At 41.1% G+C, this 27,364-nt stretch overlaps 2 protein-coding genes across 3 annotated transcripts in view; one reads left to right on the top strand and one right to left on the bottom strand.

The window, feature by feature from the left end:
* Positions 1–420: 420 nt before the first annotated feature.
* Positions 421–21,433, top strand: LOC119144116 (dendrocyte expressed seven transmembrane protein). 2 transcript variants are annotated; one of them, XM_037379038.1, is made up of 4 exons: positions 421–2,064; positions 7,839–8,898; positions 13,746–14,066; positions 14,773–21,433. In XM_037379038.1, the coding sequence occupies exons 2-4, from the start codon at positions 7,876–7,878 to the stop codon at positions 14,854–14,856; spliced, it is 1,428 nt and encodes a 475-aa protein (XP_037234935.1). In that variant the 5' UTR covers positions 421–2,064; positions 7,839–7,875; the 3' UTR covers positions 14,857–21,433. The 2 variants fall into 2 exon arrangements, with proteins under 2 accessions (XP_037234935.1, XP_037234936.1); XM_037379039.1 differs by lacking the exon at positions 421–2,064 and having other exon boundaries at positions 2,071–8,898.
* Positions 21,434–23,648: 2,215 nt separating this feature from the next.
* Positions 23,649–27,364, bottom strand: part of DPYS (dihydropyrimidinase) — a 32,833-nt gene continuing 29,117 nt past the window's right edge. The window contains exons 9-10 of the mRNA XM_037379037.1: positions 25,495–25,600; positions 23,649–24,009 (exon numbers count right to left, since the gene is read on the bottom strand). Of these exons, the coding sequence (XP_037234934.1) occupies positions 25,526–25,600 (75 nt within the window). The 3' untranslated portion in view covers positions 23,649–24,009; positions 25,495–25,525. The remainder of the gene's footprint in view (positions 24,010–25,494; positions 25,601–27,364) is intronic.

The following is a 27,364-nucleotide window of genomic DNA, read 5'->3' as shown; positions in this document are numbered from 1 at the left end:
CTGGAAGTTTAAACATAAACAGTAAAACCATAATCACAAATTACTTCTGAAAACATCTGTAAGAGACAGTGTATGGAGGATTTTATTGGAAATGTATCATGGGTGCTTAGCAGATTGTGTGTAAGGCTCCTCTTACTCTTTCTGTTGCTGCTGTCCTTGTAAAGCAGCGTGTCAGCCTTTGATTTCCTTTAAAGTAAATCTGTAGCCCCCCTTATCAGATGGCCCTAATGACAACTGAATGAAAGGAATGACTGGTTCAGTGGATCAGTTCAATAATTGGTAGGATCTGTGTGACCTGTTCCATGTGGAGAGTATGGGTGTCCAGAATTATCTTCTTTCCCTACACACAAATATGCATACAAACTGTAGTGCCTGCAGAAACCAATAGTTTATTTAAAGTAAAATTTTAAGGGCCAAAGTTAAAGCAAAATAAGATTTTTACGTATTTCCAGAAAGTTGTAGGAAGTGTGATCTTACTTGGCTACTGAATGAATCGGAGGTTGTTAAAAGTCTCTGCTGTGTCTTGTGTTCCCATATCACTGTGATAATGAAATATCTCCCAGATTTTCAACTCTTTTTATGTTTGAACACAAATTAACACTTCTCACCATTTTTTTGTTAGTACCATGAGCAATAAGCAAATGCATTTGCCACATCCAATAAATGAACATTTCATTTCTCTGCAGGAAAACTACTGTCTTGCAAAAATGAGAGTTTATATATCTGCTTTTTCAAGTTACAAAAGCTGTAGGGTATTTTAGACACCAACATAAATCCCTAAGTTATTCTGCAGTCCTTTATGCAGACAAACTCTAGGAAGACATACTGATTTCACTCTTTCTTTAGGACCTCAAAGCTACTACAGTAATAATATTTTGTTGTGGATTTTTTTTAGTACTGGGGTAGAATGTTTTACTTTTGATAAGTGTGTAATATTCACTTATCTAGAGCAAATGTAGAGTATGAACATGGCACAAGTACATGGTACTGTGGCAGTAGAGATCAGAGGCAAGTTTAAATGGATTTGACATCTCAGTCTTGACTGATTAAGAATAAACTAATTTAGACTGGAAGGGACTTCTGGAAGCCACCTAGTTCAATTCCCTGCTCAAAGCAGGTCCAGCTAGATCATGCTGCTCTGTTGTACTGGGATCTCATCACTGGACACAGCACTCTACATGTGGCCTTACCAGTGCTGAGATGAGGGGAAGAATCACTTCACTGGCTTGTGGGCAAGACTCTGGTGATCAGCTCAGGGTGCCATTGGCCGCCCTTGCTGCAAGGGCACATTGCTGGCTTATTTTCAACTTGTTTTCCACAAAGAGATCCAGATCGTTTTTAGCAAATCTGCTTCCCAACCAGTCAGCTCCAGCCTGTACTGGTGCCTGGGGCTGTTCCTCCCCAGGGGCAGGACTTGGCATTTTTCTGATTTTTTTTTTTCATTACATTCTTGTCAATCCATTTCTCCAGCCTGTCAAAATCCCTCTGAATAGCAACTTTACCCTTCTGAACATCAATTATCTCTATTAACCAAGGACTTGTATATAATTTGAGTGCCTTTGCTGGATATTTAAGGTGGGTACCATTCTAAGGGCTATATTCTGAGATTGTCTACAGAAATACTAACACAAAACTCAGTAGGAACTTGTAAAAATAATTAGAAAGTCAAAGGTATATGGGCACTGAATTGCTGCTAGTTTCAATGGGAAGCACCAAAATAGCTTAGATGTTCTAGACCTAAGATATTATTCAACATAAAATTAATACTTTGAAATCTGGGCCCAGAACTCATTTGCTGATATCTATTACTCTGCCAGAAAAAAGGTGGGAAGTGGCACTTGCAAATTATATACTATTTTGGTCTTGTGCATAAGTTACTTCCTCATAAATCTTTGTCAAACCCGGAATAATTTCAAAATTGTAGTGTGCCTGACTCACTGAGGGAGGGCAGGGGAAATGAATTACTCATGTGAAATTTTTTATTGTTGCCCATCTTGGTTCCTCACCAAAATCAAGAGACACAGAGCACTGTGAAGATCCTTCATGCGCTTTACAGAAGGGCCTGTAAGTAATGCTTTAGGGTTAATACCATGGAAATATGGATACTAATTATGAACTGAGTTAGGTGTTTTAAGGTGAAAGGACTTGCTTTAAGTTACTTGTTGCCACCTTACTGATTGGAGGGTCTATTCCTAAAGGTCGTGAAACAATTTATTCCTAAGCTTTCCCAAAACTATTTATACTGATCTTACATGTAGAAAGGACTATGTAACCTCTCATGTTCCCTTCCATCCCTCATACTGGAATCTTCTCTGTCTTGTGGAGCTGTTTTTGTCAATAAGGAAACTACCATCTGGGTTTCCCAAACTCTGCCTCCATTCCTGCCTGCGCTTTAAGGGAAAGATAAGTGTGTGTGTCTCCTGCATCAGAGCTTCCAGATGTAACGCAGCCTATAGCAGTATATGTGATAAAATTTGTTTTCTTGTTCCTTGTGCCTTCCATAGCTATTTTCTACAGCTGCCCATGACACATTTTCTGTGTCCCTCTCTGAGTGCCCAGCTCAGTCAAATCCCTGTGCTTGCAATGGAGAAACATAGGGAGAAGCTCATCTCGTGTAGCTTTGGATAGCTCTGCCTAAGTAATATGAATTCTTTTCATAGTCAAGATAGAGAAAGAGCTCTGTTAAGGTGTGACCCATCTTATGCGAGGGCAGACTTCTAAAACAGGTCTGAGGTATGGCGTTGGGTAACTGCCTTTTTCTCCTCATTGATGTAAAGACAGGTAGCTCAGATGTGGACATTACAGAATTACAGAATAAAAGAATGGTTTCAGTTGGAAGGGACCTTTAAAGATCATCTAGTCCAACCATCAGAACTGTAGACATCTGATATTAGATGACATTTAACCAATTTGTGGCATCCTAAAGACCTGATTATGTCTTGCTGTATTCAGAATTTCCTGAGACCTGTACTTTAAATACATGAAAAAAAAAGATATCTCGATCACTTTTAATTTTGTTTGGTTTTGCATGTGTATAAATTGTTGGTTTATTTGCATTGCAGTGTTATTTATTTCGAGTTCCTATGTGCACATATTTGGTTAGATATTTTAGTCCTTGCCTGTGTTTATTGTGTTTAGTACCATTTACTCTCCTTCTCCCTGCAGCAAAAAGCAAATAATCTGAACACAAGAAATGACAGGGGTACCAATGATGCCCTGGGGATAGTTACAGTAACGTTGCCGGATTTTTGATTGGGCTTTTATTTCTTTGCTGGATGCCCTGCATTGACCAAAGGAAATAACATGGGGCTCCCTCCTGTATTTTTGCCTTTTACTAAACCATAGTTCAGCACTGTATTTTTTGATGGTATCCAAAAAAGGGAAGTCATTCTCTTACATTTCAGCGTAACTGATCCAGGCTAGGAGAGAATGCTGCTGAAACTGCCAAAAAAGGAAATATTTGGTTTTATGTTCTTATTGTGTGCTTTCTCTTCCTTAATTCCTGTATAAATCCAAACAGGATTTATGAGGCAAAGATCAGTGTATAGCTGAAGCTTTAGTATCAGTGGGATACAAGTTTCCCATTTAACCTAATGCCTTTCTTATTGTGACTTTATTTTTACGTATGAGGATCCTGTGCGCTGTGCAGGGCGAAGGGCCTGCCGAACTGCCGTGCTCCTCCTGAGACCAGCTGGAACGGTGCTGTGCAGGGGAAAGTCACATCAGAATTTGTGTGAGGGCGCAAAGCCTGGGTGGTACTAGACAGTTCTAACTCAATGGGACTTGTAGTCCCCAGACTTTGTCTGAGTTAGGTCTGTGTCAAAATAGAAAGTAGACTTAAAGATCTGGCTCTGTTCATCATGTTACGCCAAATCATCTACAACTCTATTAAAAAAGCTAATTTTTCAGTAATCCACATTTTTTATCTCACTATATATTTTCTGGCAACATCTGCTTCTTCCATTATATTAAGAACCGGCAAAGAGTTTGCACAGGTGGCTAATCCATATCAATATCCAATGTAGGCCTGCTGATCAACTCTAATCAAGCAGTAACCTGGGTAGAGAAGGTTTCAGAAATAGTGCCTGCAAGTATAAGGAGTTTCAACCTATTGCAGTTGGACTAGATGATCGTTGTAGGTCCATTCCAACTGAACTATTCCACTCTATTCTGTTCTAGTCTAGTCTAGTTTAGTCTAAGTCTAGTCTAAATTGGCAAGCCGTCATCAGTTATGGGGTGAGCAAGGGACTAGGATGGGACCAAACTGGTAGTGAAGATGGCCATATCTTCTTGGACAATGCATACAGAGGAATTTCCATAGCAGGCAGGGAAGAAATCATGCATGGTGTGAACAGGTACTGCATAAAAATGACATAGCTCTAGCCCAGGTGTCATGGCTGAGCTGGAAAGACATTTTCTAAGGATGCTTGAAGCTATGTCATTACCCTCTACTTACTTAAAAAATGAGGCAAATATCTGAAATATCACAAGCAGGATCTTAAAAACTCTTTAAAAGTTTCCTCTTTTTATTTTAAAATGAAAACAGAAAAATATCTTTTAATTATATTGCATTCATTTCAGTACATTGCAAGCCTTAAGAAGTATGGCCCAAACTTCTTGCTGGAGAGGCTTCTTTTGAGAATTTGTTGTTATAATTACTCCTGCTAGCATGCCATATGGTAGATGAATATCACACTCCAGATCTGAGTATTTCCCAGAGAGGGAAACTAAGGCATAGAGAGGTTCTCCTTGGACCCTACAGAAATATCAAGTTCAAAGGCAGAGCTAAAGCACAAGAGTTCACAGCTCCCCTTTGTGGCATACATCAGGAGAGACTATGGTGGAAAGAAATTGGCACTGAAGAGCAAGAAAGAGCAAGAAACTGCTTTCCAAGAATATTTTTTTCCTGATGCTACATAAATAATCGTAGCAGCCCCCACATTAGGTCATGTTACAGGACAGAAGAAAAAATGCTTTGCTTCAGACTGCAATGGAAATGAAAGTTTTGTTCTTGTCAGACTCCTGTTAGAATTTGTTAGAACCTAACAGCTTCAGGAGAGCTATAGTGATTTATGTTTTCAAGAGGAATCATTCCAGAATGCTCTCAAGGTTTACTATTTCTTTAAGCACTGAATTAGCCTCTTTAGTCAAGCCAAGGATTTATTTCTACCTCTGAGCCAGAGTGTTATTTTCCCTTCCCAAGCATTCACAGCTGTTTAAGTGCCTGCTGATACAAGAACTTTCATCCTCCACGTTTATTTTTTTTTTAGGTTTAGCATGCTTTGTGTGCTGAATATCTATGTTTGTTGCTGATATCTTATGGGGGAAAACCGAGGTGTCAGACAAGCCACAGAGATGCACGCTGTGAGTCTGACTGACCCTGGCAGTGGCTGAGCTCAGAGATGGGCTCTGCGGGGAATGGGAATGCTGCCTTCTCAGTCTTCAGTGATCATGCAGAGACACCTGAGCATCTGTGCCACAGGCTCCAAAATTCAGTGGCTCCTTGTGATGCCTTTCCTGCCTTAAAACTCTGGGTTCATGCAGGTTAGGGGCAAAACAGCCATGTATGTGCCGAGTACTGCAGTGATCTTATGCAAAGGTTTGAATCTGCCCAGCAAAGGAGACTTTTTGATTATTTTCAAGTTCTGTCTATATTGTGAAAGTCTCCAGCCTCCTGGTCCAGAAGTATGGCTTTTGTTAATTCTAAGGCTTCGTTCTTGACTCTCTCTAATTCTTAGGTGCAGTCATGCCAAACTCCCAGTCACATATTGCAGCCATTTACCAAATGTTTATAAACATTAACAGGACCGCACCATACCCATACACACAAACACACAAAACCATGCAGAAACTGTGCTTGATAACAGCTGTGAAATCAGCACTGCAAAATGCAACTCAAAAGGTGTTATTTTCTCACATGGCTGTTTTTGCATAATTTTACATAAATGCTAGCTTTTTTGCATTTGATTTTTTATGGCTTCTTAAATCAAGAAGAGAACTCCAGATCTATTCACTGTACGGGGCAATTTTTCTTACATCTACAAAGAAGATGCAGCAGCACATACTGTTTAAGGATCCAATCTAGGAAGTTCAGGATTCATTGGCAGGGTTTGCTGGCTGTTAGATCTGGTTCTGCTTGACTCCAGAATTATGAACAACTCATTTGTATTTAAGTTTCCTAAAAATACCTCATTAATTTCTTGTTCTGTAGGAAGAGGGCAAAGCAGACTGCCCACCTAAGCAGAGGACAGCTATGCTCATGGCAAAGCTGGAGTCTGGTGGCTTGCGTGCTACCTCTCCTCCCCATTTTGCTTGCACTTTCCCAAACGCATGGAAACTTCTACATACTTTGGCGACATTAATTAACTAATTTCACTCCTGTGAAGAAGCCGCTAATTGCCATTACACTCTGTTTACAGCTGACTTCACTGAGGCCCTGGAGGGAAGCAATTTTCCCAGCCTTCCCAAGCAGAGTGGTGTGCCAGGGACTGAGCCCACCCTGACAGCTATTGCCCACCATTAATGCCTGCTGAAGCAGTTGAGCATTGAAAACCCTGAGCATCTTCCAGGATAGTCCTCAGCACTAGAAAAGATCAGACCCAAGTGAAGCCAAGGAAAAGCAGCACACTGAGCACAGCAGTCCAAGAAGGTCCCAGCTGGGATCTGATGTCTGCTCCAATCACCCTCAGCTCCTGTTGCATCCAAAGCCAATAATGGCATAACTAATAATTAATTACAATGAGAGGAAGGGGAAAATGGAGCAGTGAATGTTAGCAGAATTCATAAAGTTAAATGCCAGTAAAATACAGTATGTGTACAAAATAATAGTTTAGTTCCTGACTACCTGCTGTGTTCAAGCTAAACAAAAGACAAAGTAATATCTTCAGGATTTTTTGTGCAAACAGCTCTTCCCTATTTAAGATAAAATTGCAACAGTTTATTTTATTTAATTAGTATCTTATTTGTTCTAGTACATTAAAAGGCTAATATGCATATAAATTGCTCTTACATCTTTGGACAAATTGCATTATAGATATTATATTGCAAAGGAAGGAGGAAAGATGTGAGCACTGAACTCTCTCCCATAAAACTGAATTGAATTTCTCAGAAATACTCTAATTTACAGTATGGGCATGCTGGTAGGCAGAGGAGATAGTGACAAGTACAAGCAATGAGGGTTAAAGGTGTATACGGACCAATTTGTAGCTGTGCTATCCCAGGAGATATCCAAAGAAGGAATGATGCCTCTGAGACACACTTTCTTCCCACTGTGCTGACCTACCTCCAGCTGAAAAAGGAGAGTTTCATTCCTCATCCCTGGGCAACACACACATCCTGCTCTAACCCTTCCTCCCTCCCTGGCTGCTGCTCTGGCTGTTCCCTGCAGGTTGAGCTGTATTCCCCTGCATTGAGGTACTGATGGGAAATTTCCATGCTCCTCTCTTTTCCTTTCCTGGTGCCCCTGTAAAGCAAAGCTAACATCTGTGGGGAAGCACTGGGTGTTACACTAGGCTTGCATCCCTCATACATATACACACACATTTAGGTACATATGAACCACTGTGTCTGTATGGCAAATAAGAAATCAAGTGTACAAAGAGTAAAAGGACAAAAATACTTCGAAAAGATACAGAATACCTTTTGGAGTCATCTCTTCCGTGTTTAAATATGTGATACTAGGGATGAAGATTAGGGTTTCACGTGGGGTGGTTCAGCCCCCCTGTGAGTCAGACCTGCATTTTTTGCAACATGAAGTATTGACCAGCCAGTTAAAAGCTCATCATTGTCATTAGTGTGGCCCTGTAACTAACAGTATTTTTGTTTTCCTTTCCTTTTAGTTTGAGCCATCACAGTGTCAGTGACAACCAGAAGAGAATGCAAACATTTGTCTCAATAGCCCAGAATGCATGGGGAATTTTTATATCCAAAAGGAAGCCTGGGTGGAATTATCAGGCGCAGCTTTTTGCAGTTTGCTCTGCAGTTGGCTTCCTCTCCAGCTTTCTTTTATTCCTTGGCATGCACTTCTCCCTGGAACACCCTTTGGGTCCCTTACTGATTTCTGGATTCATTTGGATCTTGCTTTCTATCATGCTTTTCTGTTTCAAGCACTTGCGCTGCTTTAGTGTCCTCTTCCTTCTTTCTTGTGGACTGAAAAATGGCAGAAATGCTCTTCTTACTGCTGGAACAGGTGTTGTGGTGGCTGGCAACATCCAAAACATTTTTCATAACCTAAAGGTTCTGGCAGACAGTATAACCTGTCATTTAGAGTATGAGCAATTTGCTTTGATAGAATATTATGTTGAGGCAGTAAAATGGATTTATGAGGTGGCCAAGCTTCACACTGAACTACTTAAAAGTATAGTGTCGCTAAGGCATGAATTCACACCATCTTATTCAATTTCAGATGATGCATTAAAACAAGAGCTAAATGACACAAAGCAAGAAATCCAGAAAGTTACTAACCAGATAACTTTTATGCTGACTATACTTCCCTATATAGGCCAGAAAGTATTGCCTATAGTGGGGATTTTTCTAGCTTCTTTTGGAACTGGTCTCTTTATCAAAAAATTTGTGGGTTCTCACAGTGCCAGATTTAAGAATACTTATATCACAAAACAGTTCATTGCATTTGATGAACACCAAAAGCAACAGCAAAGACCCTGTCTTCTGCCACTTAACAAAAAAGAAAGAAAAGATTATGTGACAATTCCATCTTTCTGCCTCACAAGGAAGGACAGAAAAAAAATGCAGGTTTTTTTTCTCCCTATAATTATTCATTTTTGCATCTGGCTTCTTTTTGCTGCAGTAGATTATTTGTTTTATTGGTTAATTATTTCTGTGAATAAACATCTCCAAGAAGTACCAGATCTAGAGATTCGACTCAACCTCTTTCAGCAAGTAAGTACTTATCAGTACTGTATATTTCTTAGTTTAGTGTTGAAAAATTTCCCTTCATCTTCAGCTGCTGCAGGAGCAGACATAGAGCCAATGAGCCATCAGTTCTTTTGTGGCATTATCATTCATTTGTTTAAAAAAGGCCTGTTGCCTTTACAGATACGTATGGTTGGAATCAGACAGTTCTCTGCACTTTCCAAAGTGTCATCATATTTCTAGAGAATGGTAACTATAGGAAGAAGAAGGGATTTGCATTCCTCCACTTATATATGTGGAGAAGACTAGAGCTTAAAATTGAGAACTCACAATGCTGACATTTGTGAAGCACACTTTTATAGTCAAATGCTACTGTGACACTGACATAAAAGATGCCTACCTTTCTTTAGCTGAGCAGCCTGAGGAGCTCATCATTTAAAAAAGCATGGCTGCATGCACATGAAATAATAACATGTTACCGAAATCTCAAGGTTCTTCCAGCAAAAGCAGCAGTGGCATAAAGAACCATAGAGTAATTAGGTTGGAAGGGACATCCAGAGGCCATCTAGACCAGTTGCATGTTCAAAACAGGGCCAGCTTCAGAGGCCGATCAGGGTCTCATCTGTGAGTGTTGCTAAAGTTGGAGATTTCACCACTGGAGTGTGTGACCCATGTAATGCTGTGCAGGCACAGGAAAGCTGCACAGTTTGATAGCTTACAAGATCAGGATTAAAACATTTCCCAAAAGCATATAACCCTTTGTTACTTTCAGGATAAGATTTCAGAGGGATGCTTGATTGTTAGTACAACGTGTTATACATGCTCTTTCTTCTGTCAGTTTTTTCTTACTCAGCATTTTCTATTACTTCTTCTTAGAGCTCGCAATAATGAGAATTCATTCCCATTTCTCCCCATCTCCAAAAAATTCATCTAGCCAAAAGCAGTTCCACAGAGTAAGATTATTAAGGTGAGCAATGTAATAAGTGTGTTACTTGAAATTACAAGCAAACAGAACATACAACCTTTGGGAGAGGGACTCTCATTCTCACTTTTCCGTATGTGACATTTTGAACCTCTGAACTGGCTTCTTCAGCCAGGCCTCATTTTCTATGACACACTGCTAAATAATGCAGGTTCAGCTGATGATATTTTATATTGTATATCATAATATCAACGTCTTCCATGGGATAAAAATTAACATTGACCAGTTTTGTCTTAACAAATAGTAGAAAAATTCAGTATGCGTACGGCAGACATAAGCCAAAGGTTCCCAGGTTGTATCAGTGGAAAACCACTTTTCCTAGAGGATGGAGGCTGCCAACTTCTAATTGTTACTTGAGCTTTCCTTTGAGAAGGTAGGTGCAAAAGCTATTGGATTCACTGTAACTGTGCAATCAGCACGTATAAAGTAATCCAGACCCATCCTGGAGAAGTCAGAGCAAAAGCAGAGAGGCTTTCACCATCTGGTCAGTCACATGTGAGGTATGTGGAGGAGATATTGTTAAGCATGCTAAGGGGCTTTACACCTCTTATGGTGCTGCACAGCAGCTGTGATCTAGCATCACCAAACCAGCGTGTGAAATGATCCTGGTCCCTTGGGATATGGTCCTTGAGAGATAAAGGGCCCAGGAAAGCTGGTTGATATTACAAAAATCACCTACTCCAAGCTCAAGAATTATCCTTCACAACTAAATCAAGCAAAGGCTGCAGGAGGACAGCACAGATGAGCAAGGAGCTCCTGACAAAACTCAAACATTAAAAAAGAAGCATGGAGGAGGTGGAAGCAGCAAAAAGGGGCCCAGGAGCAACAGGGACACCGTCTGATTGTACAGGGATGGGGACAGGAAAGCCAAAGCCCACCTGGAGCTGAATCAGGTGAGGCAGGCGAAGGGCAGCACAAAGGGCTTCTACAAGGTCTATCAGCAGCAAAAGAAAGACCCGGGGAAATGTGAGTCCATTGCTGAGAGCAGTGGGGGTGCTGGTGCCAAAGGACACGGAAAAGCCCAAAGCAGTCAAGGTCACCTTCATCTCTGCCTTTACAAGGAAGGCTGGCCTTTGGGAATCCCAAGGCTCTGAGACCAGAGGGCAAGTCTGGAGTCTTGGTGGAGGAGGATCAGGTCAGGAAACACTTAAAGAAAGGAAGTCCGTGGGACCTGATGGGAGGCACCCACAGGTGCGGAGGGGGCTGACTGATGCCACTGTGAGGCTACTCTTGACCGTCTTTGAAAGGTCATGGCATGTGGGAGAGGTTCCTGAGGCCTGCGAAGAAGCAAATGTTTCTTCCATCTTCAAGAGGGGCAGGTAAGAGGATCCAGGGAACCAGAGTTTGGTGAGCCTCACCTTTGTCCCTGGGAAGGTGATGGAGAATATAATCATGAAAGCCATCTCCACACATGTGAAGGGCAAGATAGCTATTAGGAGTATTCAGCATAGATTTATAAAGGCTAAATCATGCTTGACCAACCTGACAGCTTTCTATAATATGCTCACTGGATTGTTGGACAAAGGGAGAGCAGTTGGTGTTGATAATGCATATATTAAAGCTTCCAATGCTGTTTTCCACAACATCATCATTGACAAAATGATGAAGCATAGGCTAGGTAAATGGGGAGTGACATGAACTGAAAACTGACTGAGCCGCCGGACCAAAAAGGTTCTGACTAGTGGCACAAAGTCACTTCTGATTCCCCCCAGGAGTAGACACTGGAACCTATATTGTTGAAGCTCTTTATTAATGACCTGAACAGAGGAACAGATTGTAGCTGCTCAAGCTTGCAGACAATATAAAACTAGGATGAGTGGCTGAAACACCAGTGGATTGTGCTGCCATTCAGAGGGACTTGAAAAGGCTTGATTGGGCCAAGAGGAACCTCACAATGTTCAGCAAAGGAAAATGCCATGTCTTTCAGTCCTTGGAGAGAAATAACCCCATGCACTATATGTGTTGGGGACCAACCAGCTGGGAGTTGGCTTTGCAGAAAAAGGCCCTGAGAATTCTGACGGACACCAAGTTGACCAAAAGCGTGCAGTGTGCCCTTATGGCAAAAGAGAGCTATCCTGGGCTCCATTAGGCAGAGTGTTGCCAGCAGGCTGAGGGAGGCGATCCTTCCCTTCTGCTCAGCACTGGTGAGGCCCAGTACAAGACAAGCATGTACTGGAGTGAGTTAAGGGTCAAGAAGATGACAAAAGGACTGGAGCATTTGTCATACAAGGAGAGGCTGAGAGAGCTGGAGCTGGAGAAGCGATGGTTCAGGAGGATCTCATCAGTGTATATAAATACTTGATTGGCTGTGGGTGTAAGAAAGAGGAGCCAGACTCTTCTCAGTGATGCCTAATGCAGGGACAAGAGGCAATGGGCCCTAATTAAAGGATATTCCATTAAAACATTAGAATTTTTTTTTACTCTTCAGGTGGTCAAACACTAGGACAGGTTTCTGAGATTGGTTGTGCAGTCTCCATCCATGGAGATACTAAAACCCCAACGGAACACAACCCTAAGCAACCTGGTGTAGCCTCAGCTATTCTCTGTGTACTGCTCTGTGTGGGTTTACCTGTGTTTCTGCCCTTCATACCTTGAGGACAGCCCCTTGTCATGGCTTGCCTTGGGTGTGACGCAAGTCAGGGCAAAGAATGAGCTTAGACCCACCACCTGTGGACAGAGAGCCTCAGCTTGACCCTGTCTGGCTGATTCATGGGTCCTGTATTATGAATTTTCTCTTTTTATGTGCCGTGTTCACTCCTGAGGAAAGCTGGTTGACTCTTTCAAAACATAACATTACTCCATCATCAGATTGTTTCTAGTTTCCTAAGGAAGGCTAGTCACATTAAAATGTAAAATTAATCTCAACAGATTTGTCATAACAAGCCTCAGGGCTGCTGATCTCAGGGAGTCTAGAAAGCTGGCTGCAGGAGCAGGACAGATTCAGTGACTTCTTGAGATGTTTATTCTTGTATGAACAGTGATGTTCTTCATGCACTTTTACTCTTGTTTCATACTGAGTTCCTAATGCAGTTTTTCCTTGCTTACACATTGGTTCACCTTAGGGATAAAATGTACTGAGATAGATTGGAACAGGATAATGTCAAGGAAAAGCTAACAGGCTGAAAATGGGCATCATGCTTTGGGTACCCATTTCTTCCCAATGACCATCTAACAGAAGTGCCTGGCCTTTGCAGGGTGGTTAAAGAGCCACAAGGAAGAGCTACATATCCCCCTGACAGTCAGAAAAGAGGGCTGGGTCATTCAGTGTCCCTACAGCATTCCTTCACAGAGCAGAAAGTTGCCTGCAAGTATGAAATACTGGTCCCAGCAGCATGTCTAACCTAGTCCTTCTCATTCAGCATTTCAGTCCGCAAGCAGTGCAGATATCAGCTCATCTAAGCAAGGACACCTATTAGAGAAGGAGAGGTGGCTTTATTTGTGTTACAACCTCATGGTCAGAGCATCTGCCTAGGTGGGTGTGGAAGCACTGCTGATCATGTACTGAGCCACAACCAAAGGGGCGGACACACTATTTCACTCTGAAGGAAGGACCCGCCAACAGAGGATCTGAGCAGGTTCAAGGGAGTGGGAATATATTAAACCGTTATAGCCAGCTTAGCTGAATACTTGTCTGTCAGTCAGAGCCACTGAGAAGGTAAGTTCTAAATAGTTCAAACTGTGGGATGGTCTTCCCAGAGAAATGGTGAAAATGTAGCCTGAAACATTTATAAACAGCCAATGACCATATTGTTATGAGCATAGCATATATAGGCACTGGATGGACTAGCTGATTTATGGTCCTTTGTAAATTTGAATGTCCAATGGGAGAAATATTAAGAAAGGAGGGAATCAGTACTATAATAACTCTTTTTTCCCCCTTTTTTTTGTGCAGAGGAATGAGAACAGCCTTTTCCCTGGTATGAGAAAGCTTATTGCAAAGACAGATCCTTTCAAGATCTCTTTGTTTAAGCATGACTGTGTCCCTCGGCCAGAGCTTAACCTGGCCACGACATGGATCCAGGTTGGAGTCATCATCTTCTTCTTAATAATTTTTGGATTATTCTCTGGCCTCTTGACCCAACTTAAAATACTCGTGTCAACTTCATTTTATCCTGACATTGAGATGAAACGTATACATTATTTGCATGCAAAGTTACTCAAGAAGAGAGCAAACCTACAAGAGAAAACTGGGAAGAACATGTCTGCTAGTACGGTAAGCCATCAGCTCTAGGGGAAAAAAAGTCTCCCTTTCTCAGGGTGGTAACCAGACCCAGGAAATACTTAAATACTTACTAATTTCATTTATGTGCTAATAGTGGTTCCCCAGTGCTTTCCTGCACAGGGACCAGGGACACATTGCCTGTTGGTGAGACTACATCACATAATTGTTTTGTTCTGTCCTTTAGCACACTTGCATCAGACATGACATAGGTACACCCAAATTACTATGTGCTGGCAAGAAAATACTCCTCAGACTTAGAGCTCTACAGAGAAGAAACTTTTTTCTTCATGAACATATGCAAAGCACCTCCGGCACGAAGAGTATTCCTGCAATCTAGGCAGCAAGTGTTGGGTATAAGCTGCTTCTTAATGTTGAGAAAGATGTTCAGTTATTTGCCAAATGGAAGGTGATATATTTCTGTTTTAAAATACAGTGGGAGTGCAACTGGAAATACCATTAGGAAACAGAACCTTCTGTCCGCAAAATCTTGTGCCCTGTATATATATGTATATATACACTAATGGAAATAACAAATACATGTGCATATATTTATGGCAAATCCAGACAGATAGCTGCAGACACATATTGTTTGGTTTGGGCTTTTTAATAGCCTTCAATACTTACTATACAGGATGTCAGTGTCTGGTTTCTAGCTTAGTAATATTATGATCATGGCATCATATTTCTCTCTTTTCAGGTCAACTTTTGGTTTCCAATACTCAAGGCAAGAGAGGCAGTAAGGAAGAAAGAAAGGAGTGTGGCAAACGACAACATGGTGTGAAAGACACCAAGTGAATGTTTGTATAAGGCTGGGATGCTCTAGCTCTGCAGGGGCCTGTGTTTTGCACCCATCTTTGCAATGGAATTTCAATTTTAAAATGTAAAAAAAAATGGGATCAAAATTTAATCATCAGTATTTTGGAAAAGTGTGGAAAAGAAGCCATGAGAGATAATGTGCTATCCACCACAGAGATCTCAGAGTTGCACTAATACTCATTTTTCATCTTGGGGTATGCGTTGTCTGATACTGTAGAAATCCATAGAGGGTCTGTTCTTCTGTGTAAAAGCAATCAAACAGTTTGGACCTTTTAGGACTACAGCACAAACCTCTTTGGGCTGAGGTAACAGAGGGCATAATAACATGTTGTGGTATAACCACATGACAGCAGCAGGTTTGTCTTCTTCACATTGGCCAGGCACTGAAGACAGAAGACACAGCTGAGTCTGTCCATTGGCTTCTGGGCTGGCCAAGAATCTAACTAGAGGCCTTAGATGTTTCTAGGTGTTTCTGTCTATTTCTCAGCCCTCAACTGCCCCAAAACCTTCAGCCTGGTTCTTTCCCAACCCTAGCTTCATATACTTGGTCCTGCCTCTGTAGCTGTCTTCTGCAGGGCCAGTGCTCTATATGCCCTGTCAATATTCTAGCTCATGTGAACTCTCCCTCCCACCTTACTTCTCCACTTACTTTTGCTGATTTCTCTCTCATAAATTTCTAATCCTAGTCTCCCACTCGAAATTCCTCACTTGGTCTTAGTCTCCCACTTTCACTTATCCATAGACTATATCACTAGTGCAGATTGTCCCGTGATCATGAGAGGTAATGTAGCATGTGCTGAAGTCAGAATGCTCACGAGAGCTAGAATACAGAGGAATCAGGTGCTGTGGGTGCAGACAAGCTTGTTTTGAGGTATAGGGACATATGAGCAGAGGTTGACGATGTTTTGAATCTTGCAGTCTGAGGCAGCTTGCACAAGTGGCAAAAATGGGCTCAATTACATTGCTAAAGCCACCATTGACTTCAATGAAACAAAACTAAGCCAATACTGAGTGCTTCATGTATTCAACTAACATCAGTGATGTGACCTTCATATGACTCAAGAACAAATGCTAAAAGCATAAAGACATAGGAATGGCTTGACTGGCATGGCACTGGAGATTAATGTAGAGCTAAAAATCCACCCAACAGGCAGTGTACTCTTGATTTTCAGCAACAGGCAATTTCTTTCTTTAGGATACATAACAGCAAACTCTGTTCTGTTACTCTGTAACACATGCATGGTCCCAGGACAGCCATTGATTGATGTATCTGTTATCTGGATGAATAAAGACTTACTTAAATCTTTGCATAGCAAATGTCAGAAGTTATTTTCCACTTGAAACACTGAAAAACACCAAGTCTTTTTTTTGTTGGGTCTCCCAAATAATGCCTCATTCTCCATGGACACAGGTGGTTCAGGTTGCTGATGTGCCAACAATCTGTCTCTAGAAAATGAGGTGCTAGATTAAAGCCATGCATTATCGAAGGTTGTGCTGAATAGTCTGAGTGGCCTATGTCCTCTTTTGCTAGAGTGGGACAGCCCTGGGTAGTAGCAGAATGTCATTTATACATCCCAGGTACTACTGTCAAGGACCAGCAGCAAGAAGCATTCTGGTGAAAAAGAAGTAACATGAAGGCTGCTCTAAATTCGTTTTCACAAAACAGACTAGCTGTCTGGCTACTATTGACAAGAAGATGTATTTGTTCACTCTTGTTGTCATTGCAGAGGAAAGAGAAAGAGTTAAAGGTCAGCAAGAGCTGAGCATTTTTGGCTGAGTTCTGACAAGTTCATTGCTGGTAGGAGTTGGGCGTGCTACTTTCAGCCCCAAAGGACAGGCTGGTGAGAAGCCCTGATCTACTGATTACAACACCCAAAGACTGGGACAGCTCTGATTGATAGCACTATCACAAAACTCTTATCTGCTTCACTTGGCATCAGGAGGTGAAAGTTGTTTTGGAGTTTCTTGCCTTTCCTGTTGGATGGTGTGTTGCCACCCAGCATACCTTTTCTCTCTGTTCTGCAAGCAGCAAGTAAAAAGCTTTGCAGCATGTCGGAATGGTTCAGCAAAATGACTTAGATGGGGGTCAGTGGTTGGGAGAGATACCTAAATTTGTTAGGATTTTGAGATCTGGAGTACACTCTCAGGACGATGGCATGTCTGTACTTTGTATTTACTTAAAGAAATTAAGCCTAGTGGGAATGACTGAATATAGAAAGAGAGCTATTAGTTTTTGGTAGGGTAGGTGAGACCTTGCAGGCTTTACAGAACAGTGTTATACCTGAATGCTGGGGCTCCCACCACTAAGTGGCTGGGCAGCTTACTGAGTGTTGCTTAGCTTGCCCCCTCAAATCGGCAAGAGTCATGGCAGTGATAAAAGCCAATCCTTTTGGGGAAGCTAATTGTAATTCTGTACAAAATATTCAGCTCTAGTAACATTTTACCTAGATGCTTGACCCCACTATCAGTGACAAAAGACATGGAAAAGCCCAAGGTACTTCTTTGTCTTAGTCTTTACAGGTATGACTGATCTTTAGCTATACCAGGCCTCTCTGAACAGAGGGAAAGTCTGGAAGGATCTGTGAAGCATGGCAAGGTTACAGAGCACTTAAACACACTGGACATACTTAAATCCATGGAATATGATGTGAGGCACCCATGGGTGCTGAAGGTTCTGGCTGGTGTCATTGTGAGGCAACTCTCAATTATCTTTGAAAGGCTATGGTGATCAGAGAGGTTACTGAGGACAGGGAGAACGTGAATGTCACTCCCATCTTCAAGAAGGTCAAGAAGGAGGATCTGTGAACCTATGGGTTTATCAGCCTCGCATCAATCTGTGGGAAGCTGATGAAGCAATTTCCCTTGGAAGCCATTTCCAAATATAAAGGCCAGGAACTTGAGGGGAATATAACCTAAACATAAGAAAAATATTTTTTACTGTGAGGGTGATCAAGCACTGGAACAGGATGCCCAGAGAGGTTATGGAGTCTTCATCCTCAGAGATACTCAAAACCCAGCTAGACATGGCTCTGAGCAACTCAGAGCAACAGGGCTGGAGTAGATATCTCTACATGTGTCCACCAGGCTCAGCCACTCTGTGATTTGGTGACTTTTACACAAAGCACTGCAGAAAAAAAATTAGACACACACAGCAAAAGCTTGTGTTCATTTGTGAATGTGCTGTGTCAGCACCAGGGTGCCACCTGACAAATATTGTTGCCATTACACTCATACTGGAGTCAGGCACTTGAGTGGACTGATGCACTCTTTGCTTCTGTGACCATACACATGCACATCTGTGTGCTGAAGGTGAGTGGAATGGCAGGCAAAGGACATAAGTTTGCTCTTCCCCATCTCCCTAAATCTGGGTTACCAGGGAGAATGGCACATTCTGTGCATTTATTTTAAATTCTAAAACAAATTCACCTTTGGTACCTCAAAGACATTTAGGTTTATCTCAGCGGTAGAACAGTTCCTACCCTGATCTACCATATTAGGTCTATTCCTTCAGCTGCCTGGTGGTCCTCTTTAGTTGCATGGATGAAAAGGCAGGTCTGTCTCTACCCCAGCACTACACAGAGATACACATCTCATTCTCTGCAGACCTTACTGGGCTTCTGTTTTCTCCCATTTGTTTCTGCCCTGTGAGCTGCGGAAGTCTGGGGGTTTGTTTATGTTCAGCTGTCTTCTCTCCAAGTTGTTCAGCTATTCCTTTGGCCTCTCTGTTTACCATAACCCTCAACCACATGACTACATTGTTCTTTTTTTTTTTTTAAAGTCTGCAAGTTACAATAAAAAACCAGTATTCCATCCACAATTATTTCTGTTCCTCTTCTTGCCTGCTCTTTCCTCACATTTCCTACATTCTATTTTGGCTCTTTTCCCTGTCTTTGTCATTCAGTCTTCTTTCCTGTTTTGGTATGTTTTCTTCTGCTCCAATAGATCATTATTCCCCATACATAAAAGCATGTATTTTTTTTCTTTCTGCTAAGCACAAGTGAAATACAGGTACAGTGAAATTAAGAATTTTATCTACTAATTTATTGGCTTAATGGAAATTTTTAATATCTTTCATGTTACTGGGTTTGTCTCTAACTGCCTCTCTAGGGCTTGTAAGAAATGCACTCTGCACACAGAACAAGAATCTGAGAAGTCTGGATTTGGCTTTTGATTCATTCATCCCTTTCCTTCCCCCAGCTCACAGCAGAGCTCACAGCTTCCTTTTTAAACATCCTTCACTAGTGTAGAAGCTGTTTGATTTACTGTGAAAAATCCCCCAATTGGATCAAATCTGGTTTGTAAAATTAATGAAAGTCTGACCTGATTGTCTCGTGAAGGTAATACAGAGAGACATGCTAATGCTGCTGACCCTCCTGAAGCACAATACAAATGAGGACATTTCCTTTCAACAGCCGTGTTTATGGAACTCTCCTTATCACCACCCCAAAGCCCCGAACTTGGCTTGCTTCACAGCCAAGCTACAGGGTGGGTTTTTTTGGTTGGTTTTTTTTTTTGGCTGTGCTAGTTTTCTTGCTGCATTCTGTGTGGGCAGCTGGGTCAGAGGATGCTGGGTTTACAACTGCTTTCACCCCAGTCCCTGCTCTGTCAATATGGCCACAATGACTCACTGTGTTTTCATCATGGTTTAAATAGCGCAGAGATGCTTGCAATTAAAGAAGAAACGAACAGGCAAAGCCTTTCCTTTAGTTCTGTTTTACACTGCAAAAGTGGAAAGTAAGGATCAAAGGATCACTCGCTGCTGCTGATGAAATAAAGCCTGAAAATGAGGATGTTCTTGTCGACTTTATGGGCACAGATTTCAAAGTACGTGGACATGCTCGACGGGTGCTGCTGTGCATGCAAACTTCCTTGTCGTTTCATTCCTGATACATAATACCAGCCCTGCCCTCCAGTGGCCCAGTAAAGCTACATGTCCCACTATTGCTGCTCTCTGCAGAGATCCCCTGGTATTCCAGGCTGAAGAAAGAAGCACTGCAGGTGTAGGTGCTTGCACCGCAGCCATCAGCTCTTCACAGGCAGTGAAATGATAGCCAACAGACGACCGGGCAATAAATACATACTGGCTATAAGAGGATTTCTCTAGCAAGTGATGGGGAGGGAAGCAATGTTAGGTATGCCAGGATCAGATCTCTCAAATTCCTTCTCTGCTCCTGCACCTGGAATCCACATCTCCAGGGTGAACGGAGTACTAAAGATCCCAGATTTCCTTCTGGTTGGGTAGAGTGATAAAAATAAACAGAGTTTTTTCCTTACTTTAACTTTGTGTTTGAGTCTTCAACCTTTCTATATAAGAGAGAGGAAAGCAGCAAAATCCTAAAGAGAAGTGGCAAGGAGAGGCTGTTCTGTGTTTCAGCCTTGAGAAAACAGATTGTGAGCTTCTCTGTACTGGCAAGTATCTCTTCAGAGAAAAAGGGGTTTAACGTAGCAATGCCTCCTCTCAAACAGAGGTAGTCTGCTCTAGCTGAGTGACCAACGGACTGAAGGAAGAATCAAAGAGAGCAAACATTTTTCTCAGGAGGCGCTGTAGAAGCTTGAGGAATCGTGGCTAAATGGGACAGGATCCAAACATCTTGGAAAAGCGATTGTTGTCTTACTTCCCCATGAAAGGCTCAAGGAAACTGTGTGGGTTGCAGGAGTCATCTCTAAACCAGCTTTCCAACCCAGTGTAGGGTACCTGTTGTCTTAGGACAAAAGTTATAGCACAGCCCCAGCAACAACTTTTGAGAATGAGTAAGCGATAGCTGGGATGACTTTCTAGGACAAATTAAAAAGTCCTGTGAGAGTCTAAAGACGAAGGCAGGACTGAGAGGGCACTCAGTGCTCCTTCCAGTGCTCTAGTTCAGGACCTGTGCTGATGTAAATGTGTTTTATAATCCCATTTGCATCCCAAATTAACTATGTGCCTATTAGAAAAAACATCCTACTGTATTTGGCTTTCCTGTCACTCATTACTGGTTTTGGGATAGGGACCTGGGAAACTCCAAAATTATAGCCCTGAGAAGATCCCACTATTAAAGTGTGCCCCTCAGAAGTGGGAAAAAACCAAGGACTGCGGAGCTCTGGAGCCTGACAGTCTCAACTTCAGCAGTAGTGCCTGAATAGCACAGCTGAAATACTTTTGATGTCACACAGTTTCTCAGGGGCAGTTACTTGGCACCTTGTGGCTAGAGACAGGATTCAGGTACTAGGGCCAGCATGTGTCATGGCAAAACAAATACTCATAAATATCACAAACCTGACAGGTTCAACAATTTGTTGCACTGAAGGATGTAAAAATACAGAAAATGCTTTGGTGTAAATCATAGTTCATAATATACAGGTTTGTTTTTTTTTTTTCATGAGAACTGCACAATAGTTAAAACAGTCATTGGAATTAAAAAGTAGGCATTTGGTAAGAACAAAATCCAAAGGATACCCACTATAAGGAGAATAATCCATGGTACAGAGCCGTAAATAACAACACAAGGAACAGGAACTCTTTGCTAATTGTACAGGAAAAAGCTTCCTCATTTCTAAACTAACAAAAATCTGTAGGAAACCTAAAGAGATTATACATTTATCAACAGACAACACACTTCCATGGTTTGGAGAGCTCAGTTTACAAAATGGGTGTTTATATAACTCCTAAACCTACTTGCTGTTATCACACTGTGAAAACACCTGTTTTGAGAAAAATCACTAACTTTGCTCCTTTGGGCTTTCATAATCTGCAGTCCTTTGTATCACTTTGATATCAGCAGGTGTCCCAAGAGCCCAAAGGACATTTGAAAGTCTTGGGCATATCCACAGTATCCAAAGGACTGGCAGCTTCTACTTCTGGGTTTCATTTCTGTCATAATTGAGTCATTTTAGCCTTGAGTAACTCACTTAAGCAATACTGAATGTTAAACATAAAGCAATGACATATACTCAATCACTTGAGTGAATTTAGAGCTTTGAGCATCCATAGTTCTCACAACCGTAAACTTATTCTAATTATATTAGCTTGTCTCACAGGTACCTGATGCAATTGCACGGCTTTAATAATTGTTAAAACCTGAAGCCTTGCATGGAAGACTCCACACAAATATAAGTTACTGTTAAAAGTAGCTGATCCTTTCTCTCCCATGCTATTTCCCCTGCTTTTCCCAAAATTCTGTTCTTCTTTGAAGGTAGCAAAAAATGAATTAAAAAGAATGGACATGCACTCTTGATGAGACAAAACATAAGAAAAGACAGGCTTCCTTCACACCAGAAATTTCTAATTCTGAGAGGCAGAGATGGGCTAGGTGGAAGGTGGCTGCAGAGCAGACATCTGCACCATAGTCACACACAGTCTCTTTGTAGTTAATGGAGACAACCTGGCATTGCAAGAAAACCACTCATCTCATGCCAAAGATGAACAACACTGGACAGGTTCATCTAGCCTTTTTCAGATCTTGATGCAGAGATGAATAAAGTTTCAAAAGCACCCTTTTCTCTGTTGATTACAGAGGGAGACTAGACAACAAACTCAGATGCAGACAATTGCAGTATAGAAGTCTACACTGAACAGTGAACCCCATTCCCTTGTAATAGCCCTTGTAATAGTGCTGGATGCCTGGTTCTGCTGTTCTGCCACTCCAAAGAAAACCTGATAAATGGGAACTCATGCTAGCTCTCTTCTGAACATTCCCACGATTATCCTCCATCATTTTACAAAGATAATTCTCTTTTGCTATTTAGAGACACAAGAACTACTGACCTAATAGGAGTTTGTTTCTCATACAAGCTCATACATCACTGTATGCCTATGAATATAGCAGGAACTACAAGTCTGCTTTCCACTATAAAATTTTAAATAACAGTAATTATCATATGCTTTCTGTCTTAAAATATGAGTCTTTCTGTGCCTATTTGACCCATGGGTTACACAGAAGTATGGGTTATACTGTTTCTACATATAGGACAACAAACTCACTGTACAGGTGTGTCTGTGTTGGCCTTATTTCTCTCTTTAAATATTCCCCAGTGACAGCTGCTTAAAAAGAAGCGCTATCATGTACGGAATTGCAACTTCAAACAACATTCTAGGTTTATGCGACTTCAAACAACATTCTAGGTTTTTGACACAAAACCTGCCTAGACATGGTAACAGAATCATGCCTCTAAGAATACAAGTACCTCTTAGATGGGAAATCAGATAAATTGAGTAAATGAGGTGCTTTTTCCTTAAATTAGGAATCCTGTCCTACAAAACCAAACTATTAGTCACATCAGGAAAAAACTCACATCTTCAGTAAAAAAAAGTTTATCTTTAAATAAATGTATTATGCTCTTGCCCTGGTGATCCCACTTCCTAAACCTTCAAATTACAAGTGTGTGTCTCTCTATAAAGCCAGAACACAAAGGAGTATTGCAGGTGAGTTCATCAGTATGGTTATCAAAGCTTTGCCTAGGGTGTAGCAAAGGAAACACTCAAACACACTAAAAAAATGCCTGACTGAGCAGCTGGCAGGGACAAAACGTATAAACTCCTTTAAAGATAGAGACAGGGAGATGTAGCAGCAGATCTAAAATTGTGACAGTTCCCCTACATCAACAATTTTCTGTACCTGACCCCATACAGGAAGAGAAAAACAAAAATCCAAATTCAGCATCTGCTATCAGAGTTCTCCACATTGCTAAGCTCAACAGAGATCTTCCTAACACATGAAATTAGAGAATTAGGATTCATCTCCTGTGACCTAACAGAGCAATAACGTAGAAAATGTGCTTAAAGGTCACTTCTCATTGTTTTTACTTTGTGGGTTAGTTGATACCTTCTAAAGATAAATATTAAGAAATACCATCCCTAAACTTACCTACTTTTAAGAACCTACAGAGCTGCTGCCACGTTATAATTGTAACTATTAATTTATTATTACTCCATTTTCTAAAAAGAATTTTCCAGTTCTTATAACAAAATGCCTTTTAAAGAGAATTTGTAATGACAACTTTCATGCAGCAAGCCCAGCATAATGTTTATTGGTTACTGGTGTTCATTGTTGGCTCTTGAGAAGTTGATTGTGGATTGATTGCTGGATCCAGAATGCACTGCTTCAGTGGGGACAGCAGGGTTATTTTCATTTGCTTTTATCTACAGAGAAGAAAAAGACAATATGATATAATCTTCCAAAAGAAAATCGCTGCTTTGCAATTTGTCACTCAGAGAGGCAATAATGGAGAAAGAGTGCTAGGAGCTAGAAAGAATGATTATTGCTCCCTCACTCTATTGCAGCTTTAGCCTTTAGTCCTCTCTGTTACAAAAGCTTTCTCCCTTATGACAGAGGAAAACAAATAGGATGCTGCACTCTTGCTGCTACTGATGCCCTGATGAGGTTCACTGCGAGGTAGCTTTAAAGGAATGATACAACAATATGTGGAAAAGCTAACTTCACCCTCCCACCATTGCAGGTTTGTTCCTGTCCCCATATTAATAACCACTAAGAACTGACTCATTTTATGTGAGGTAGGAACTGAGGCTTCATCCATCTACTGGGAAATCATTTCTCAAACTAGCTGACCACATTGGTGGTACATATATGCACCCAAAAACAGCCTGGATTTTACCATGCTTACTGCCACCCACTGTCCCCCCAGCCCATACTAATCAACGCCCCTGCTGTAGCAGACAACATTTCAGCTGCAGTTGGCTTACAGCATGATGTCTCAATTGTGCTTGCTAAAGTTCTTTTACTTTTTCCTGAAATATTTATTCTGATTGTTAAACAGTTAGAGAGTGGGGTGTTGTTGCCTAGCCTAGCCCTTCTCCCCACCTGCTTTATCCTACCCATTTGTTGCACTGCACTGATCCTCACTAGGTTCTTCTGAGAGACAGTTCAACTCAGCCAACAGAAAACTAACCCAGAAAAAGGAAGCTGTTTTCTGCTGATTTAGCAAGTAAATTAGCTCATGGAAAGATCTACTGAGCACCAGGGCGTATATTGTTGAGGGACTGTCAATAACCAAGCTACACACTGTGGACACTGGAGAGGAGGGAAGAGGAGATGCTGGATGTTATTGCTCTGTTAGCAGCACTGAGCCTTACAGTAGCTCGACCATCCAGCAGAACGCTACTGGCATTGACTGCAGCACCTCTCTTGTGTGAAGACAGCTGTTGTCTTTGCAAAACAGATCTATCAGCTTAACACAAACAGTACAATCCATGGAGAGTTATTTTCTGTAACACAGGGACACTAAAGAATTTAATTTTTCACATCAAGCTGGTTTTTGTTTTTTATCTGTAAATTTGCAATCCAAACATTTATGCTTTGTTTATACTCCTGGTGTTAACTGAACTCAGGTTTTCTATGGGCTTTCATACCCATATCTCAGTCTAGCAGTTAAACTCCATTTATTTCTTTTGAACTTTTAAAATTAAGCTCTGTTCAGAAAGAGGTCCTCCACACCTGGGTTGCCACACATTATCATCAAACGTGAAGATACCAAGACAATTCAGCTTCTGAGAGGGTTTATTTCAGCCAAGCCTGTCACAAGCTAGATGGCCTGCTACACTTTTGTTTTCTTGACGTTTCAGAGAAGCATTACGTAAAGTAGTTCTCACTAATCAAAACACAGTTACCTGCAAGAGCCAAAACTGGGGAATGAACCTATTATTTTGGTGCGACAGGTGTTCCTGAGACCGCGCCTGTATACGGTGCTCTCTTAACAGGAACAGGCTGACAGACCTGCAACAAAACATTTCAAATCTTTCACCATTATTTGTCTTCACCATGCAATTGCTAATTGGACACAATCAAAATAGCAGTCCTCTGATAACCCAGCTTTGTATGTTATGCATCCCAACAATTTTGTCAAACGTCTCTCTTGAAAAGGTCCCTTACACTGGGATTAAATTGTTCAGTTCTCAGTTTTCATCAGGAGCTGGGTGGCTTAATCTGTTCAGCACTGTAACAAAGCAATTCTAAACCCATTTTTTCAAAGAAGCAACTGATCATGTTCCACCTTATTTTCTTGATGCTTCTCCCTTCCTTAGTCCAACAGGCAGAAGCCCTGAGATTATGGTACATAATTAATTCGGATATGCTGGAAAACAATCATAAATCAATGAATCTGGTTGCTTCTGTATGTTTTTTAAATCTTGGTTCAGCTACTTCAGGATATCCCAGGAGAGAACAGGTACAGAGGAAATACATCTGAGCTGCTTTCAAGCTATAAGCTTGTTCTTTGTTAGAGTAATCACATTTTCCAGTGATGCTCTTAATATAGGTAAGAGGTTAATGACCATCAGTGAAACAAAACAAATCCTGCCTTGTGTGGATATCTACCATCGACCACTCCAGTTGCTGGCTACAGGAGGTTGAGCTGGTTGAAAAATCACTTCTTAAGACACACTACACTTGATGTTTTTGTTAAGAGAAAATTCTCTCTAGCTTTGATGGGAAATGGAAACCGAAACATTCACCGAAGTCCTTCAGAAATTCTATAATTATCAAATTCTTTATAAATTTTAGTTTAGTTTTGATACTAATCATCCGCTAACAAAAGATATAAAGCTTTAGCAGAGATGCCAGGATCTGGAGCAACTAAAACTCAGTTAGGCTTAAGAAAGCACCTAATTATTAATAACTGCAACATGTTCTCTTACACAGAAAGGAATGTTCCAAGTTTTTGTTGGTGTAATGCCATACAAATCTGTTTTCAATAGCTAGTTTCTATTACCATTACCTGGTTTTATTTTGCATGAAAAGTCAAAGGGATCAACATTGCACAACACAGTGCTATAATAAGAAGCAGTCCTCAGAAAAGTATCAATGTCCAGTGGATTAAATAGACTCATGGGCACATACAACTTTGTGCATGATGCATATCCCACTGAAGATAGATCCAAAGGATGATTTTTAAGAGGAACACTATAGAAGGAATCTATCTGGATTAATGTAGAATGAATCTACGGTAGGTGAGTAGTTCTCACTATATAGCCTGTGAGACCATCTTATCTGCAGCTGGCCATGGAATTGCATGACCTTTGGAGCAATTGTTTCAATTCAGTTACATGTTCAGTGGAAAGGGAAGACCTCTTCTCCACACAAAATCACAGTTTGGACTACTGATTCACTTTTTGACTAGATCTGGGAAGTCCAGGCACAGATTATTTTCTTTGCCCTTCCTTTCCCCCAGGAATATATAAAATTTGTGGACAGATTTAAATGAGGAATAGAGTTTCAAAATAAAAAGCAAAGTAGAAACAGCATAGTGAGATGCTAACATAATGCAAGTAATTTACACTGACTTGTATTGGTACAAAAAAAAAAAAAAGAAAAAAGAAATAAAGAAAAGAAAAGGAAAAAAAAGGTGTTCCTTTATCTTTGGAAAGCCCAAAAATGCAATAAACCATTTTTTGTTCTTAATTCCCAGCGGAAACCTTTGTGCTCATGAGGGGAATTCCCTGCCTATCTACTGCATTATATGTATCAACTCACAGACAGCCC

The sequence above is a fragment of the Falco rusticolus genome, chromosome 3 (genome assembly GCF_015220075.1).
Source record: "Falco rusticolus isolate bFalRus1 chromosome 3, bFalRus1.pri, whole genome shotgun sequence".
Lineage (NCBI taxonomy): Eukaryota > Metazoa > Chordata > Aves > Falconiformes > Falconidae > Falco > Falco rusticolus.
This window is presented reverse-complemented; position numbering and strand designations above follow the sequence as displayed.

What these genes read in the sequence shown, in the direction of transcription:
- LOC119144116 (XM_037379038.1), top strand. Translation starts at nt 7,876, where the DNA reads ATGCAAACATTTGTCTCAATAGCCCAGAATGCATGGGGAATTTTTATA. An exon ending in GACTCAACCTCTTTCAGCAA is followed by an intron (nt 8,899 to 13,745) that starts GTAAGTACTTAT and finishes TTTTTTGTGCAG; the next exon opens with AGGAATGAGAACAGCCTTTT. An exon ending in AGAACATGTCTGCTAGTACG is followed by an intron (nt 14,067 to 14,772) that starts GTAAGCCATCAG and finishes CTCTCTTTTCAG; the next exon opens with GTCAACTTTTGGTTTCCAAT.